General features: G+C 37.5%; 1 protein-coding gene across 6 annotated transcripts; it reads left to right on the top strand.

Annotated features, from left to right (window-relative positions):
• The first annotated feature begins 738 nt into the window (after window positions 1-738).
• eef1da (eukaryotic translation elongation factor 1 delta a (guanine nucleotide exchange protein)) lies at window positions 739-16,579 on the top strand. 6 transcript variants are annotated; one of them, XM_053487232.1, is made up of 10 exons: window positions 791-878; window positions 4,669-4,721; window positions 7,226-7,716; window positions 10,027-10,147; window positions 10,464-10,535; window positions 14,475-14,562; window positions 15,137-15,237; window positions 15,369-15,563; window positions 16,141-16,335; window positions 16,440-16,579. In XM_053487232.1, exons 3-10 carry the CDS (start codon window positions 7,226-7,228, stop codon window positions 16,476-16,478), a joined length of 1,302 nt encoding a protein of 433 aa, XP_053343207.1. In that variant the 5' UTR covers window positions 791-878; window positions 4,669-4,721; the 3' UTR covers window positions 16,479-16,579. The 6 variants fall into 6 exon arrangements, with proteins under 6 accessions (XP_053343211.1, XP_053343213.1, XP_053343207.1 ...); XM_053487234.1 differs by lacking the exon at window positions 10,464-10,535 and adding an exon at window positions 13,217-13,282 and having other exon boundaries at window positions 805-878; XM_053487237.1 differs by lacking the exon at window positions 7,226-7,716 and having other exon boundaries at window positions 804-878.
• The last annotated feature ends 1,114 nt before the right edge of the window (window positions 16,580-17,693 follow it).

Here is a 17,693-nt window from a genome sequence, read left to right as displayed (position 1 = left end):
AGTGCATTTGCAAAATCCGTCAAGCACCATAATGAAACTGGCTCTCATGAAGGCCATCCCAGGAGGGCGAGACCAAAACCTACCTCTGCTGCAGAGAAGTTCATTTAGAGTTATCAGCCTGAAAAATGACCAATTAACAGCAGCTCAGATTAGAGGCGTTATGAAGTCTTAACAGAGCAGAAGTAGCAGAAACATCTCACCATCAACTGTTCAAAGGAGATTAATGCATTTTTGGTCGCCTTCAGCATTCCTTTACAATGTAGAAAGAAATAAAAATCAGGAACGATCATGGAGTTAGAAAGTGTTCTAAAACTTTTGAACGGTAGTACAATACCACAAATAGTGAAAAATGTTAGAATTCTTTATGATGAAAATTTATTAAATAAATAAATAAATAAATAATAACTTTAAAAAATATATTAATTCATTTATTGTTGTATATACTTCCGTATTTCACTTGTTTCATTTCATATATTATTTTTAAATATATTTTTCCTATTTTCATATCTTCCCTCTCTCTAAAGTATGCACTGTAGTACAAAGTTATACAAAGTTGCACTCTAGAGTTGCTGGACTGTACCACTTTCTCTTCAGGGGGTGAACTCTCTTTATTAACTTTTGTATTCTGCCACAATGTCGCATTTTTTTTTTGCTTAATATCACATCAGAAAAACATAATTCCCCCAAAATCCAACACTTTTAATTAATTTAAAGAGATGTATTTTGAGCTATATTAAAAGTTGATAACTTTACGGGTTTGTGTCTCCCCCTGTGTGCGGGTGAAGTTCAGCGCGCCGGAGGCTGAAATCTCTTTCCTGAACAAACGGTCGTGCTCGAGACGCTCACTCGGCCTTCAGAGTCACACACCGGCTTATAAAGTAAGTCAAATAAACTTTCAAGATATTTTAACGTGTTGGTTTATATATATTTAAAAAAAAAAAGATCTAAATAGAGTTTATATCGTGCTTCTGGAGATGTGGAAACACTGGTGTCGGGTTTATCGCCACGTGGCTGAGACTGAAATGGCTTGAAGCTGTCAGGAAGTCTATCTATAGCAGAGCTGAGCTGAGCACAAAACCAACAACCTGACCCTCACTTACCCTTAGGTCTCTTTATTTACACTATTATAACTTCACACGGTGTTACAAAACCCATATAAGTCTAAACCTCACTTGAAGCAGATGTATACCTGTGTATTCCTGACACAGAGCTCAGCTGTGACAGCTTAGAGAAGTCATTAATTTTATTTAAAAAAAAAATTATTCACCCTCTTGATTCATGATTGGTTTAAATTGTTTACTTCTTGTTAAAAAAAAAAAACAACTTGTTCACATGAGGTAAAAAATCCACTTTCTGAACTTTGGTTCTGGTGCAAATCTAAATCAGCACAAATTAAAGCAAGGCCTAATATGAAGCAATGTTCATGCATCCTTGCATACAAGCTTAAAATCCTTCAAAGTGTCCAAAGTTGGAATCAAATTAAAGAAAAATTGGTCGGATTTAATTTTCTACGACTGTACGAATGTAGTTTTTATGTTCTGCAAATGTGTGTGGAGTTTTCATGTTCTGCTGGTTCTTGATGGGTTTCCTCTGGGTTCTCTGGTTTCATCCTACAGTCCAAAGATGTGCCAGTTAGATTAATTCATGTTTCCAGATTGCTCAGAGTGAGTGAGTGTGTGCGCTTCAATGGATTGACATCCCGTACAGGGTGTGCTCTGCCTAGTGCCCCTGAGTGCAGTCGGGTAGTTCAGTATAATCTTAAGTCAATACTAGATGTGCCTGGGACTATGTTCGCATGGAATGTAATTGCACACTCATAAGTGTGTTTAAAAATGTGGATTTTTTTTGGGAGGTCTATTTATTTATTTATTTATTTATTATTAATATTTTATATATAAATACATATAAAAGAGTGTTTTTATTTAAATTTTAAATAGCATATCTTCTCTTCTGGGCCAACTGTGATGAAACAAAGCCCATATGTTACCTCAAGCTCAGCCAAATACAACTGTGAAAACCTCAAAAATAAATTTAGTAGTTTTTACGTGAAGTGTGCACACATTTAGATGTGTTCTATCACTCGTCTTACGTTTAATTATTTTTGCAAACACGCCAACTTTACAGTTTTATTATATTTTCAGATTTTTGCATATCATAATTCCTCAGTGGTGATTTGATTAAAATTAGGATTATATTAGTATCTCAGTTTTTTAAAAACATTTTGATTCGATATTACATTTCCCCCTGATTTTGATAATTTTAAACCTTTTAAAAAAAGTTTTAGTGATGTTTAAATATTCCTTATACCATTAGTTTTCTCATATAAAAACCAAGTGCAGCATTTAAACAATACAAACTAACTTCAAAAACATTTTACTGAGCAGGTCATACAAGTGAAACTTGAAAAATTTGAATATCGTGCAAAAGCTCATTTATTTCAGTAATGCAACTTTAAAAGGTGAAACTAATATATGAGCAAGACTCTACATGCAGGTCAAGATAGTAAGATAGATAAAGATCAAGCCGTGATTTGTCATAATTGAGATGATTATGGGTTACAGCTCATGAAAACCCCAAATCCACAATCTCAGAAAATTTGAATATTGTGAAAAGGTTCAATATTCTAGGCTCAACGTGTCCCACTCTAATCAGCTAATTAAGCCATAACACCCGCAAAGGGTCCCTGAGCCTTTAAATGGTCTCTCAGTCTGGTTCAGTAGGAAGCACAATCATGGGAAAGACTGTTGACCTGACAGTTGTGCAAAAAAACATAATTGACATCCTCCATGAGGAGGGAAAGCCTCAAAAGGTAAGAGAGTGTTGTATCAAAAGGTAATTGCCGAAGTGCTGTATCAAAGCACATTAATAGAAAGTTATGTGGAAAGGTAAAGTGTGAAAGAAAAAGGTGATTAGGGGAGCCATTTCATCTGCTGGTGCTGGTCCACTGTGCTTCATTAAGTCCAGGGTCAACGCAGCCGCCTACCAGGAGATTTTGGAGCACTTATGGGGATACTGACTTCATTTTCCAGCAGGATTTGGCACCTTCCCACACTGCCAAAAGCACCAATACCTGGTTAAATAACCGTGGGATTACTGTGCTTGATTGGCCAGCAAACTCACCTGACCTGAACCCCATAAAGAATCTATTGGGCACTGCCAAGAGAAAGATGAGAAACATAAGACCAAACAATGCAAAATAGGCCACTATTGAAGCATCCTGGTCTTCCATAACACTTCAGCAGTGCCACAGGGTGATGGCTTCCATGCCACGCCGCATTGAGGCAGTAATTACTGCAAAACGGGCCCAAACCAAGTACTGAGTACATATGCATACTTGTACTGTTCAGGGGTCTGATATGTTCCATGTACAATCCTTGTTTTATTGATTGTACGTAATATTTTAATTTTCTGAGATTGTGGATTTGGGGTTTTCATGAGCTGTAGGACATAATCATCTCAATTATGACATCACGGCTTGAACTATCTTTCTTTGCACGTAATGAGTCTCTCATATATTAGTTTCACCTTTTAAGTTGCATTAATGAAATAAAGAATCTTTTGCACAATATTCTAGTTTCACCTGTATCTCTGCCATCCGTCAGCCACCATAATTATCGTTTCTTACCCCCGGTTTTGGGTGCCAGTCCATCACAGGGCACAAGCATGCACACACTCACTCATACACACAATTTAGAAACTCCATTCAGCCCAATCTGCTTGTCTTTGGACTGTAGCAGGAAACCGGAGTTCCCATAGGAATTCAACATGCAGAATCACAAGGGTAGAATTGTTTAAATGGCAAATTAAATAATATTTTCATATACAGCAAATACTGTCCATCCTGAAAAAGGAAGGATAGAGACGGCTCAAAGCTCACTTGAGAGTCAAGTCTGATGGAACAGTTGCCAGATTATTATGCGATTAATACGTTTTACACAGATTATACCTGTACTGACCTGAAGCGTGGAAAGTCCTGGGGTATTATTGTGGTTGATTTGGTTTGTCTTCATTTTAGATTTTTATTTACTGTGTATACTGTACTTTTGCAAAAAGCAATATTCAGTAATGCTTTCAGTTTAGTGTGAACACCAGATGTCTTGCATATTTCAAATGAAGCATTAAACTGATACGAGTTTGCATCAGGTTTAATTTTTAAACTTACTTAAAATCCATAAGAAGACAAATACGTCTATTAAAAATTTTATATTTATTATTCATGGGAATCACCAGGTGCCACCCGATACGATGTTATCACGACACCCAGGTGCCGATTCTATTTGTACTGAGATCCTCAAATATCACAATTTTATAAATTTCCTGATTCAATATTATTTTTTTTTTCAGATTTTATTACAATTCTAAAATTATTAGTAATTTGTGAACAGTTTAGAGCACCACCTGTAGGATTATAGTGGAATGGCAACACTTTACCGCTTCAATTGCAAACATTTTTTAATAATAATAATAATATAATATAATAATTTTGGAGTCAGTGTACAGCCACAAAAAAAAAAAAACTTAACAAAAAAATACAAGCAACCCAAGAAATTGTAGTCATTTAGTGCTTGTGTATGTCATAAAATGTACAACCAGGGTGCTCAAACTTTTTGCACTTCCTCTATACATGTGTTTCTCCCCTTTTAATGGTTCTAATGCTCGTTATTAAAGAGACCCCGAAAAACCCGGGCTTGACTTTTTAACTCCTCTGAGCTCATCAGAAGGTGAGTGAGTGTGTGTGTTCTCATGGCATGTGTGTGTGATCCCTGAGCTTTAGAGTAATGTAGACCTGGAGCAGATCCTTGCCTGGACTGATGATGTACATTGTGTGGATCGTGTGCTGCTTGAATGTATGCAGTGTTTATTTCCCTTATTAGATTTAATTATTTAAAGCTTTTGCTTGTTTTTATTTATAGTTTGTTTTTGTTTTTTCTCTCAGCAGGCATGTGTAATATATCTTCATTACCAGTGTTATTTGCTGTTATGTATGACTGGAGCATGGGACCCGTGTGTGTGTGTGTATGTGTATGTATATATAAATATATATATATATATATATATATATATATATATATATATATATATATATATATATATATATAAACAAACAAAAAAATTATTTATAAAGGTTTCTCTTTGTTGTGCACGTTGTATAATATTTGGAGTGAATGTTGGAATGTTTCTTTGCATTTTGTTTGACATAGTTTGCATTGTCGTGTTATATCTGGACAATATTCTCTCTCTGTATATATAATATACTGTGTGTGTGTGAGTGTGTGCGCGCTCTTGTAGTTCGAAGTCAAAGGCAAGTTGAAATAAGCAACATTTATAGATTTAAATGTTCTTTTTTTATGTATTTCTTTTTATGCATTTTAGGATTTGTGCATTGTTGCAGAAACGTCTCTTATTCCAGAATGAACCAGTAGTCGCATGATGAGCCGTGAACCTGTGCCACTATTAACTCTATCTGAAATAGCATTATTAATAAGACTGACTGAGCATAACTGTGTCATGTTGAATATCACAGTGTAGCCTGCATGGTCAAAAAAGTGCAGAAACCTGACCTTTACACTTATATACAGCCTGCTTGTTGAGCATAGGGATTATATTCGGTTAGCTACAACATCATTGGAAGTTCTCGTAACGCTGCAGTACGAGAGCATTCGTTGGTCAGGTGATGATGGATGTCGAGGAAGCTCCAGTTCTTCTTGTTCAACCTTAACATACCATGTCTTCTTGGGGCTCAAGTTTCGGCATCAAGAGAGAGGGAGTTTGTAATGTTAAAGCTTAGAAAGACTTGGCAGACTTTTGTGTGTATACAACTTTGTGGTAACAGTTCGGGAAAGAAGCATAAATGGTCAGGTGAAAAAAAAAATGGCTGTTTATTGTGTAGATATTTTATTTATTTATTTTTTCGAAGGTGGAAAAATCAGTAACTTGGGTCCATGGGACAAGCAGATTTCATGTCTTGGTTGTTTAAAGATTTAAATCACCAGTCACTTCCCAATACGATATTTTCAGGTATCGATTCGATTAAAATTACTATTCTATATGTATTGCAATTTTATTGCATATGAAATAGTTATTTAATTCCAAACTATTAAAGTTTGAGTAATTAAATGTAGCCCGTTCATTATAACATTAGTTTTTCTCAACAATACAAACTAACATCAAATACAAGATTTTAACTCTCAACTGAGCAGCACGTATCTGTCATTCACCATAATTATTGCTAAACTAACTTAGCAAAGTAATTCGTCTTACCATACAGGATGTAATTGAGTAAATTGTTTATGATTAGAATTGTTTGTGACTAATTCGCTCATAGAGTCTGGAGAAAAAGGCAGATCGGACACTTTTAGCGTAATGAGGCTGATCGGATGATTACCGGTCACGACCAATCAAACTGAAAACCAGCCGATTCTGGTCACTGGCTGATCGACCGGTTTATTTGAGCCATCAATGAACACAGGGAAGAAAACAAGGACGGCAACCTTCAGAGTCTACACTTTAAGAATATTGGTGTTTTAGGGGAAAAGTGAAGAGAGCGGCACACTCGCATAGGTTTGTACTGAATCAGCTTTTTCGGTTTAGGGCTATGTAGTTCAGAGGATGAGATTGGCACGTCCATCCAGACCACCTTTTCAAGTACTGTCAAGCCCAAAATCCGAAATCCGTAATTCACTGAAATGAAGGCTTGCTTGACTAGCATGAAGGCTCGCTTGATCCCCCTGCTTGCGCCACTGCACATGATCTGACTGTATATTGGTTTTAATTAGTCCAAAGATCGATGGTCCAGACTTGAGAAACATTTTTAACATGTGATGCAATAATGAAACACCAGTTGTAACCTTGAGAGTCAGGTTTCTCTGCAAACAATCCTGGCGACTGGGCATCACATCAGAACGTTTACTTCCCCTGTGGACATGTTGTTTACCTTCTGATTTGCTCTGCAGTGGTACTTGAAATGAAAAGCCCTGAATAGCACTTACACCTGGTACTGATCCAGTACTAACACGCTTATAGTAACCAGGTCTACTCTTAACAAGATTCGCTTGTGGCATGAAATTTGGTATGTTTGAATTGGAAAGTCTTTCAACTACTGTGCCCCCTCCAGTAGTTCTCTCAGGTTGATGCATTTGCACTTTATGATTAACATTTGAATCCATTCAGCTTGTCCCCTTATCACTCGTTTCTTCCTTTTGCCTCCGTTTTAACGCGTGATAAGATGGACAATCAGAGGGTTTCTCAGTCCCGCCCCAAGGAAGTAGGTGGCCAGAGGCAGGGCTCAGCCAACTCCGCTACCCATCGCAACCCCCGTGGGGGCGGAAGGAGAGGAGCCCAGCGTTCATCCCACTCTGAAAGCCATGCCCCAGAAGACGCCGCCTTCTTCCCCGAGGCGACTGGGCCTGTGCATGGCTCTCGAGGCGAGATCGTGTGGTTCAACAGCAACATGCAAGCCCAGGACTACTTTCAGGACTCGTTGAGCTTGGGGACGGGAATGGGGACGAGTCCCAGAGAGCAGGTGGTCCACCGCTCCCTGGTGTTCAGATCTAAACGGAAACCGGAGAACCAGCCCGGTCGCGAAGAGGTGGAGCGTATGCGTTCCCGTTCCTACAGCGCTCAGAAAAACCAGCGCTCGTCCTCCGAGCCGCAGAGGGGACGCAGGAAGAGGGGTTACTCGGAGACGGAACATCCCACTCAGAGAAGACGGGACAAGTATGCCACCTTTCAGGGATTTGGATAAGCTCTCGGTTGTCTGCTTGTGTGTTGTTAGTAGTCGCGTCTTCGTTTTGACAAACCAGTGACGGGGTATCAAGGCTTTTTCCTTTTTGTCTGGTTTGTGTTTTTCTGTTTGTTGCATGGAAACAAATAGAAAAAAAAAACATCCGGTAGATGAAAAGGAAGGTTCTGGGTGTGCACTGTTGTGTTCAGGCTCGTCAGCAAAATAAAACAATGCATGGATTTTACTGATGTTTTAAAACACACACCCATGGAAAAACTATTTCTTACTCTTTTCACAAAAAACCCTAACAGCAATTAGTTATTTTTTTTAAAGGCGTGAAATTGCATTCCTTGTGTATACCATTGGAGGTAAAGTCTGATATTTTTAATGTTTAATGGTTTTGGAGTTTCTGTAAACATTGGAGAGTTTAGCTTTGTTGGTCAGCTTTCTAAGGAGGTTCTACCAAAAACCTTTTGAGGAACTCCAGTAGAATCTCAGTTGATTTCCTCAGAAAGCATCACCATCACCATCACCAGACTCTTTTAGAGACTTTCAGTTAGGACTGGGTGAGTTGGGGGAAAAAATAATCTCAACACCTAATTAGTTTAGTTAGTTTAACAGTTAGTTTACTTAGTAAAGCATATTGTGATGTATGTATTTCATGATGGTGATATGTGGTCATATTTCCCAGCTCTGGGCTTGATGTTATTCAGATCTCTTGGTCATAATAGTTGACAGCATAAAAGTCATAAAACATCTTTGCTTAATTCTTTGCAGCTTTATTGTATAAATCACATTTTTTTTAGTCTTGTTAAAATTGGAGAATTGTTGCTTTTAAAGAGTCAGACTTTTTTTATTTTTATTTTTTTTAAATGTAGTCTTGAGTTCTCCAGGCTTCCTGAAGGCCTTTTTTGGCTTTCATTTTCACTTCTCGTTCCTGATCAGTTTCAGAGGAATGTTTTCGCTTGTTAAGCTACACAGTAATGCCTAAATCTTTCAAGGATAAAAAAAAAAATAAAAGGATCTACCTTGAGGCATGAACTAGTGAGAAACAGGTGTAGATGATCAGGCCAGTGATTAAATGCTGAATGGTTGGAAGAGACAAGAGGGGAAATGAGGTTGCTGCAAACATTTTATGCAGTTTGTTGCGCTAAAGCATTTGTTCCAATTTCTTTATTTATTTTACATCTAATTAGCATCTTTTACGCCTGGATAATTGCACAGGTTTAGATTGTGATTACATTTTTTATGTGATTAATTGTGCAGCACTAACTCCTGCGCAAAATGCGTAAATTCAACAATTCTGATACGATCTGATTGTATTGTATACAACAGAAATATTCAGATACGAACATCAGACATTTAAGTATTGATGTATATAAAGCAGGGGTTCTTAAATATAAATTTGAAAGGTGAAAATTCCGGAATTTCCGAAAATTCACTGCATTACGTTGAGGGAAACGTTGTGAGAATTTGAAGGGCCATCTTCTGCAGGAAGTGGAGGTGTCCAGAAGGTGACAAAGTGACCATATTTGATGCTTGCTACCGTCTCGTTTCAGGGTAAACACATTTGGTTTTCTGCTTCCCACACGGAGCACGAATGCATATTTTTCTGTCCGCTCACTCTAAATTCGGGGTTTTCAAAATCCACTTTTTTTTTCCTGTCAATGGCCAGCTTTGGCACGCCATCTTCACTTTTAGTCAGCAGAAAAAGAAGTCACTTACCGAAATTCGCACTGTTTGTGAACGATAACACTGCCTGTTCACCGGCCTGACCCTTATAGGATATAGAGGATGCTGATCTAATAGAGGAATATTAAGAACTTGGAGACTTGTTAGACATTGTGTCTTGTTTTGTGGGTGTTTGCGAAAATTTTGAGAAGCCTTTTCCACATCCTGACGGAAAATGAAAATTCTTAAAAAAAAAAACTAGGTGTTTCTTTTGGATTGTTTTGTTGAGACTGTGTTCAGTGTAAAATGTGTTTGTTTGTCTTGATCAGTTTCGCTCTCGCTTGTGGGGCCTCTAGTATTCATAATGTTCACGTTGGACGTACTGACAGATACATGGAGTATAAAATATCCCCGCGCTCGGGTGTAGGTTGACACTTAAGGCACTGAAATCAGGTCAAGGGTTCATGGTCACGCAGCGCACCATAGTGCGAGTTGAAGTTTTGTTTCAGTTTCTTCAAATTTTCAAATTCAAATTTTATTTGTCACATACACAAACATACACAGTACGAAATGTAGTGAAATGCATTAGTTCCTTTGATCACGATGTGTTTTCTGTCCTTCTGTTATCGCAGCATCATCATGAGCGGACTCCAGTGCCTCACCCAGGAGAAAATCTGGTTCGACAAATCCAGATATGACGAAGCAGAGCGATGCTTCTACGAGGGAATGAACGGCGTGCCTTCGGCTCCTCAGGTACCTCGTTATACACAACCGAACTGTGGAAATCAGTCCAGCTGTGCCTCGTGACCTCGTGCACGTCGAGATTAGTCAGATCAGCCTTTTGTTTAAAGTCGACCTGAAACCACTTTGAGATTACATAATAAACACTATTGAGAGTGTGATGTTTGTTCAGCTGTTATTTGTTTGTTTGAGGCCAAAGAGAACGCACAGTGTCTTCTGTAAACACCTAACACGTCGCACAGCTGCTTTGCTCTGCTTGCCGTTTCTCCTGTCTGCCCCTGGCTTGCTTCTTTGACTTTGCTTTCTCCACCCCGCTGTACGCTTCCAGGACGCAGATGCTAACGGCCTCCTGCAGGACATAGTCAAAGCCCGCCAGGCTGTCCAGCAGTCTCTAGCCGGAGTGAGTACTGACCCCACGCTCTAAATTCACCAATCAGTAGGGCGGGGAATCTCCTGGGAGGTACACATCACAAGTGTAGAAATATCCTGATTAAGATTTTGTTACAATTCTAAACAAACTTGGTGGCTAATTCACAATAGAAATGCATTTTTTTTTTGCGCGCTTTAAAAATCTGCTGTTTTTTTTATTTTTATTCTGCAAACAAATTAGTCTCCAACCCCACTCCTTGTTCAAACACATTTCAGTGTCTATCTTCTTATATGAGGTCACATTAGGGGGAAAATCTAAGTGCCTTTTTTAAGTTCTAGTCAATACAATCTTAAAAAAAAAAGAACAAAAAACGGATGATTTGTGTGGATGATGCATGGATTATGCATTCATTTTTCCCTTGGAAGTTTACAGACTTCTAAGTTTTGGCACCTGTCACTAATTAGATGCAGTTGTTTTATCTTAGTTTTTTTATTCTTTATTTATTTGCTTTTATTCCATATAAATAAAAGTACATTTATTATTAGTTTTTTGCCATTGCTTCTGCTACTGCTTTAAACATATCGACACCGCTTCAGCTGTGATGTATTTATTTAGGACTTTTGTAATGCCACAACAGTCCTAAATTTTTTTTTTTTAAGTGTACATTTGCTTTTTTCATTAAAAAGTTCACCAATCGTGATGTTACTCAGCTCGACAGCATCTTCTTCTCTCACACCAGTTTTCTTCTCTATTTCATCGTAGTCTTTTCTCAGACTTCCTCACTTGCCCCCATTTTTTTCAATTTCTTTTCATCGACTGGTCCAAATCTTCCAACTTGACAAATGTTGTATCTTCTTCCAGATGTTTGAGGTTGTAAATGCCATCAGCTGATGTTAATGTCGTGTCCAGTACTTTGTGTGTGATGGTGTTGGAGTCGGTTTTGCCCGACATCACGCCTGATGTTCTCATGGTTCTTGTTTTGTTGTGTCGTGCTAATGCTTATATTCCACACATGCAGATGAACAAACATTTACCTGTTTAATGTACAGATTAGTGTACTGTACTGTTTTAAATGTATTAAAACATATTAGGTTTCAACACCACACTTTAAAGGCTGATCTGTATTTGAAGGCTAGAACTGTTAACACTCTCTTCACTGTGAGATTTGATCAAACATGTACTGATGGCTTTTCTTTGGAAAAACTGCTAAAACAAACGAATTAATAATAATAAATGTGTGCAAATTTATATTATCCATATCCATTTAAAAATCCCCAAATGAAAAATGAAACATTTTGTATTTTTTTAATTGACCAATATTTTTTCTTGAATATGACAAAAAAAATCATATTTTTCTAGGCTCTATATAAGTCTGTATAAAATGTAACAGAATAATAGTCAAAATACTGAATTATTTTTTTTATTTTATTTATTAGTCATTGTAGACTTGGTTTTGGTTTTATTGATTTACTTAATTTAAAAACAATAATAATAAAAAAAACAGCAAGGTGTAATTATGCTACACCACACTGGTCACATCAAAGAAAACACCAGCAGGTGGACTGTTCTAAGTAACGCCCACCTCATCACCAAAAAGTCCACCCCATGGGGTGGGGTTTAGTTTAATTTAATTTGATTTTTGTTATTCTAAAGTTGGTTGATTTTTTTTTTTTTTTTTTTTGTGTAATTTCGTTGTGTGTGTGTATATGGATGAGGGGTTAGACTTTAGGTGTTAGACATGCAGATGTGGCGTCACCCCTTGGACTATCGATTCTGCAGTGGATATCTGGTTTATTTTCTTGTCTTCAGTGAAAATCTCCCTTGTGGATATACGCTGCATAAAACTTGTTCTGAAATGTGGGAAAATTAAACTTGTACACAAGGTCATTTAAATTAACACACTTTTACTTTTTGCTTCAAAGTTTAAAATTCAGTATTTTGGCCACTATTGTAAAAAATCTCATCATATTCAGAGTCTAGATTGTCTGCCAAGATATCATCTATACACCATATATATCTACAAGGGTCATTACGTGGCCGCAAAACACTTGGTTGTCCTGGTCTGACTTTAGACTTGTAGTAGAGCGTTCATCTGCTCTTGTTTGGCGCCACCAGTGTGTTGTACGCATCTGAGTTCTTTGCTTAACATCGGCCGTGTATTTTTGTGTGAAGATGTGAACTATTTGAAGAATGTTTATCTAGTGGAGCACGTTTTCAAAGCTGGCGATAAATACGTGTTAAATCCGTGGACAATTTCAAGCAGCTTTTCCAGGGACAAGAATACAGTACCACAACGCAATACCGAGTGAGATCAGGAGTGAGAAGAATAATGAGTCTTATTAAACAAATATTTTTCCATTACCTACTTTATTTTTATATATATATTGTCAAACATTTGACTGGTACTGTGTGTGTGTGTCTAAAACTAATTTTGTAGTTAGTTTGTTTCTGAAATGTGTTTTTGTTATTTTTTATTTTTTTATTTAATAGATGTTACAGAATATGAATTTAGCCTTCATTGTTTTCTCAGGAGTTAATTTGCTTATTACGGTGATGAATTTGTCGTTCTGTATGTTAAATATTTTCTCGCTCTCTCTCTCTCGTGCATGATGTAACCTCGTGTGTTTTCTTTCCTTCCTTTTTTTTTTTCTTCTTTCCTTCTTCTTCCCTCTTGTGTTTCCTGCCCCGGGGGCGGGGTTTTGCGTGGGCAGGTGAAGGCAACACTGCATTCGGGTAAAGCACATCCTCGTGCCCAAAAGCCTCGCGAGCGCAAGTCTGTAAGTGCCACAGTACCGCGGGCCTCGCACAGGAGAACACACATGCACACACACTTTCTGCTTGACCGTGTGTGATGTGTACGTCTCAATGTCAGAATACATGTGCATGCTTGGTTTAATTGCTTGGCTTTTATATTTTTATTAAAATTTTTTATAGCTAGACATTCGGTTTGTGTTTAGAAGACAAAGATCAGACTTTTTCTGGACTGGATGATCTTGCAATTGTGAAAATGACTTATGAATGTGTTGTAAAGGATTGATTTATTTTCTGCATAACATTGTTTAATGAAAGTCATTTTAATAGAGGATCGTTCAAGTCAAACCGGGACCCATCAAGGTAGAAAGTTTTCTCGGGACTACCTTCTTCATGTCTGAAACACCGGCCTCCCAGGAACTCCCCAAACATGTGGAAATAGCTTGTAGTGAGGTCAGGACTGTACGGGGCATGTGAAGTTAACTCCTAGCCGAGTTCCTGTAATGTGCAAGTGGTGTTGGTGAATGATCGTGTGTAAAGTTCACACAGACAAGTTAGCAACAAGTTATGCATCGATTTTCAAGGATGAGGTGTTCATCACTCAAGAAACTTTCTTGAGTCACGCTCAAGAAATTTCATCAGAAATCTTGGTTTGACTTGAATGCCCCATTTTTATTTTTTTTCTGTTTACTGATTGTTTTGCTATCCTGTGGTGCTCTATGATCTGTATTCTGCATTTATGGTTAAGGAATCATATTCCTCCTGTCAAGTAATAAGTAATCCAAGTTGAGCCAAAAAACCACACTGTGTGGAAATGAGCCAGCTGTCGATCTGATGCTACACGCTGTTCTTTCACTGCTCTGCCAGGAAAAGCATCAACTCCAACCTCAAATGATTTTCCCTAAAGTTAGATGTTATAAACTCGCCTCGTTTTTTTTTTTTTTATATATATATATTTTTTTTTATTTATTGGACATTTCTCATCGGTGCTTGTGCTGCATGTCCACATAATGCTAATGCTCAGGTCATTTGAAGTACATCAGATAAACCGTAACTAAACCACACATTAAGCTTTGAGGTTTTGACGCCGTGTCACACCTTCACATGGAGTGCGGTTTTAATTCGCCTGCCTGCATGGTGTGTATTCCTGTGCATTCACATTATTGTTTTTTGTTTCTCCTGGTCTCTAATTGTCTGTGTTTGTGTTCTTGCCTTTAGAGTCAGAATGCCAGCAAATCAGATGATCAGAGCGGGCTGGTCTCACGTGTAAAGAGCCTGGAGCTGGAGAACAAGAACCTCCATAAAGGTGTGTGTGGGGGGGGATTGCTTTTATATATTGGTGAGCACCAATTGTCTCTGACAGTGATGCTTGATTATACATTTATAAGTAAAAAAATTTAAATAAATTTACAATTATGCATTCTTAGAAAATAATAATAATGATGATAAAGATGGTTACTGAAGGTGAACTTAGGGTGAGATAGAATTCTATCAATTTATTATCAATCCTCCCTAATGCACTTTTAAGATGTTTTCTTTAATAGTCTGGCACACAACATGCTTTATTTGAGGAAAATGGAGCTAGTGTTGGAACAGCATGTAATAAACATGATTGGCATAACATTGATTGGATTAATATATATATATATATATATATATATATATATATATATATATATATGAATAAGGAAACAGCAGCGCAACAAGCTTCCAGTTTATTTCTGTAATGATGGAATGTGTACGTTATGTACGTCAGGCCACGCCCTTGTTCTTTTTCGTTCCATGAAAAAAGCCATGAATAGTATGATTTAAAAAAAAAAAAAATTTGATTTGCACAAGACTTTACATTAGTATTGTGTTGTGTGTTATGTTTTGTTTAGTGGTGGATGACCTGAGGGCCATGCTGTCCAAACTAGAGAGCAGACTGTCCGTGCTGGAGAAGAGTTCGAGTCCGGCTCCCAAAGCCTCGGCCGCTCCACAGGTGAGGGGGAGGGGATTGAGCGTGCTGATGCATCATGATGTTGGTGCCCCTGAATGTATCCATTCTGTTTTGTGAGACACTATGCAACCTCAATTTCTCCCTATCTATCTGCTTGTCCTCTTCGACCGCAGGCCGCCCCGGCTCCCAAACCCAGCGCGGTGGTGAAAGAAGCGGACGAGGATGAGGACATCGACCTGTTTGGCAGCGACGAAGAGGATGAAGAGGCAGAGCGCATTAAAGCACAGAGGGTGCAGGAGTACGCAGCGAAGAAGGCGAAGAAACCCGCCCTGATCGCCAAGTCGTCCATCATACTCGACGTCAAACCTGTACGCTGTGTTCATGCAAATAATGTGCTTTTGTTGTTTTTAATATTTATACTATTAAAATGATTGTTTGATTATCTATAAGACTATAATTATATGTATACAAGGTTTTAATTCTTTGTTGTTTTCTGCATTAATATTTTTTACTTATTATTGAATTATTGTAATAAATATTTTTCTTTTTATATATATATATATATATATATAGTAATTATGTTAGTTTCTTTCATTATCCATTCCTTCCTTTGTTTCTGCCAATTGTTAAATTCTCATACGATTACATTAAGATTATTTTACTCATTATTGTATTATTTATTTGTTTAGCTCTTTACTTAAAACTTTTTAGTTTCTTTTTTTTTCTAATTTCTTCCATTATACAGGAAAATTCTCACCTCACATTTTTTATACCATATTACTCTTTAAAATGTTTTATTACCTTGCTAATTTTAACGGTAATAAATTATAAAATTATGGATTTATTGTTCTTTGTCGATCAAAGTAAAACATGTATTTATTGCTTTAATTAGTATGTTCTTTGTTATTGCGATTAAAATAGTTTGTATTGTTTGTTTATGAACAGTGGGATGACGAGACAGACATGGCCAAGCTGGAGGAGTGTGTGCGGTCGGTGCAGATGGACGGTTTGCTCTGGGGCGCCTCCAAACTGGTGCCTGTCGGTTACGGCATCAAGAAACTGCAGATCAACTGCGTGGTCGAGGACGACAAAGTCGGAGTCGACATACTCGAGGAGGAAATCACCAAATTTGAGGACTATGTGAGAGCCAAGTTTATCTCAAAATGTTAACATTGGTAAGGTACGGCACGTCATGTTCAAACAAGCAGTAACTTTTTGGATTATTTTTCATTTTCTGTACGCAGGTCCAGAGCGTTGATGTTGCTGCTTTCAACAAGATCTGAGCTTTTGCTCGACAATCAACTCATCACCTCATTTCAAAGGGCTGCCTGCTGCTACTCTGTTGCACAGTTACCAATAAACCGTTACAAAGCCTTACAAACTCCGCCAGAGTCATGCTTATTTTTTTTTGATGTGTGTGTCAACTATACATGGTGTACTGTATACATTTTCATTTCAAACTTTCCAGTCATTCAGGTGTTAGCAACAATGTCTCATTATTAATACATTTAATGATGTGAGTTTTACAAGATTTTATATCGGTGTATCACAAAAGGTGCCAATATTTACAGTTCAGTCTTGAACATGCAGAATGGTCATTTATTGTTTAATTCATAGTTTATGGAGTTGTATACAGTAGGTGACCTCTGGACTGTAAATGCACGAACAAATAGAAAACAAAAGCTAGTACTGAATAAACTTCGTGGCATGGCGAGGCCAAAGGATGTTTTGTCCTGAAGATGCTAACCTGTAAAGATATTGGTTGGGTATTTATACAAATTTTACACTTAATGAAATTTAAGTTTTTCCTCATCTGACATACAGTGTAAAATTTATTTAACTTTATGACTATGAACAAAAAAAACAACAGCTCTGATTTGGATTACAGGTGAAACTGAAATCTGAAACATGGCATAATGAGCTCAAGAAGAACAATTAGGCTTAAAGCAGTACATCTTTCGTCTACTGTTTGACGTCGGGCTGTAATGAAATTCATCTGTGGCCTTGCCTATGGCTTTATTTCTATCCTGCAAGACCTGTTTATGTTGGCACCTATGTATGCAATACCCATGTATTGCTATTTACTATAATTTTAAGATCCGCCTGGTCAAAATTAATGTGACTTTCATGTCGGTTTATTTGCACCAATTTGCCAGGTTTAAACAGCTGTTATATTAATATCAGCATTAACTACCCAAGCTTGTTGATTACCCTTAAAAAAAAAAAAAAAAAAAAAAACTTTGTCACCTCTTTGTTTTCTAGCTTGTGGGGTATTTCAGTAATACAACCTGTCCAGACGAGTCTCCTAAACAAATTCTGAACACATTAACGTTGATGGCCTTTTTCATGCACCCTTAATCAGCGTTGACTTACATTTTCTCATTTATACCATCTGTGCCATGTAGGGTTATACAGTAAGGGCATTACTCGAGGACTGACCAGTGACAGCTTGGCTGTGCTGGGAACTCCCAATCAGTAGTCCACCATCTTAACCACTG

This window comes from Clarias gariepinus, chromosome 25 (assembly GCF_024256425.1).
Source record: "Clarias gariepinus isolate MV-2021 ecotype Netherlands chromosome 25, CGAR_prim_01v2, whole genome shotgun sequence".
Classification (NCBI taxonomy): Eukaryota; Metazoa; Chordata; class Actinopteri; order Siluriformes; family Clariidae; genus Clarias; species Clarias gariepinus.
The sequence above is the reverse complement of the archived record's forward strand: the minus strand, read 5'-3'. Positions and strand labels throughout refer to the sequence as shown.

Coding starts and splice junctions, on each gene's coding strand:
- eef1da (XM_053487232.1), top strand. CDS start 7,226: ATGGACAATCAGAGGGTTTCTCAGTCCCGCCCCAAGGAAGTAGGTGGC. Junction 15,564..16,140: donor TCATACTCGACGTCAAACCT/GTACGCTGTGTT, acceptor GTTTATGAACAG/TGGGATGACGAGACAGACAT. Junction 16,336..16,439: donor TCACCAAATTTGAGGACTAT/GTGAGAGCCAAG, acceptor TTCTGTACGCAG/GTCCAGAGCGTTGATGTTGC.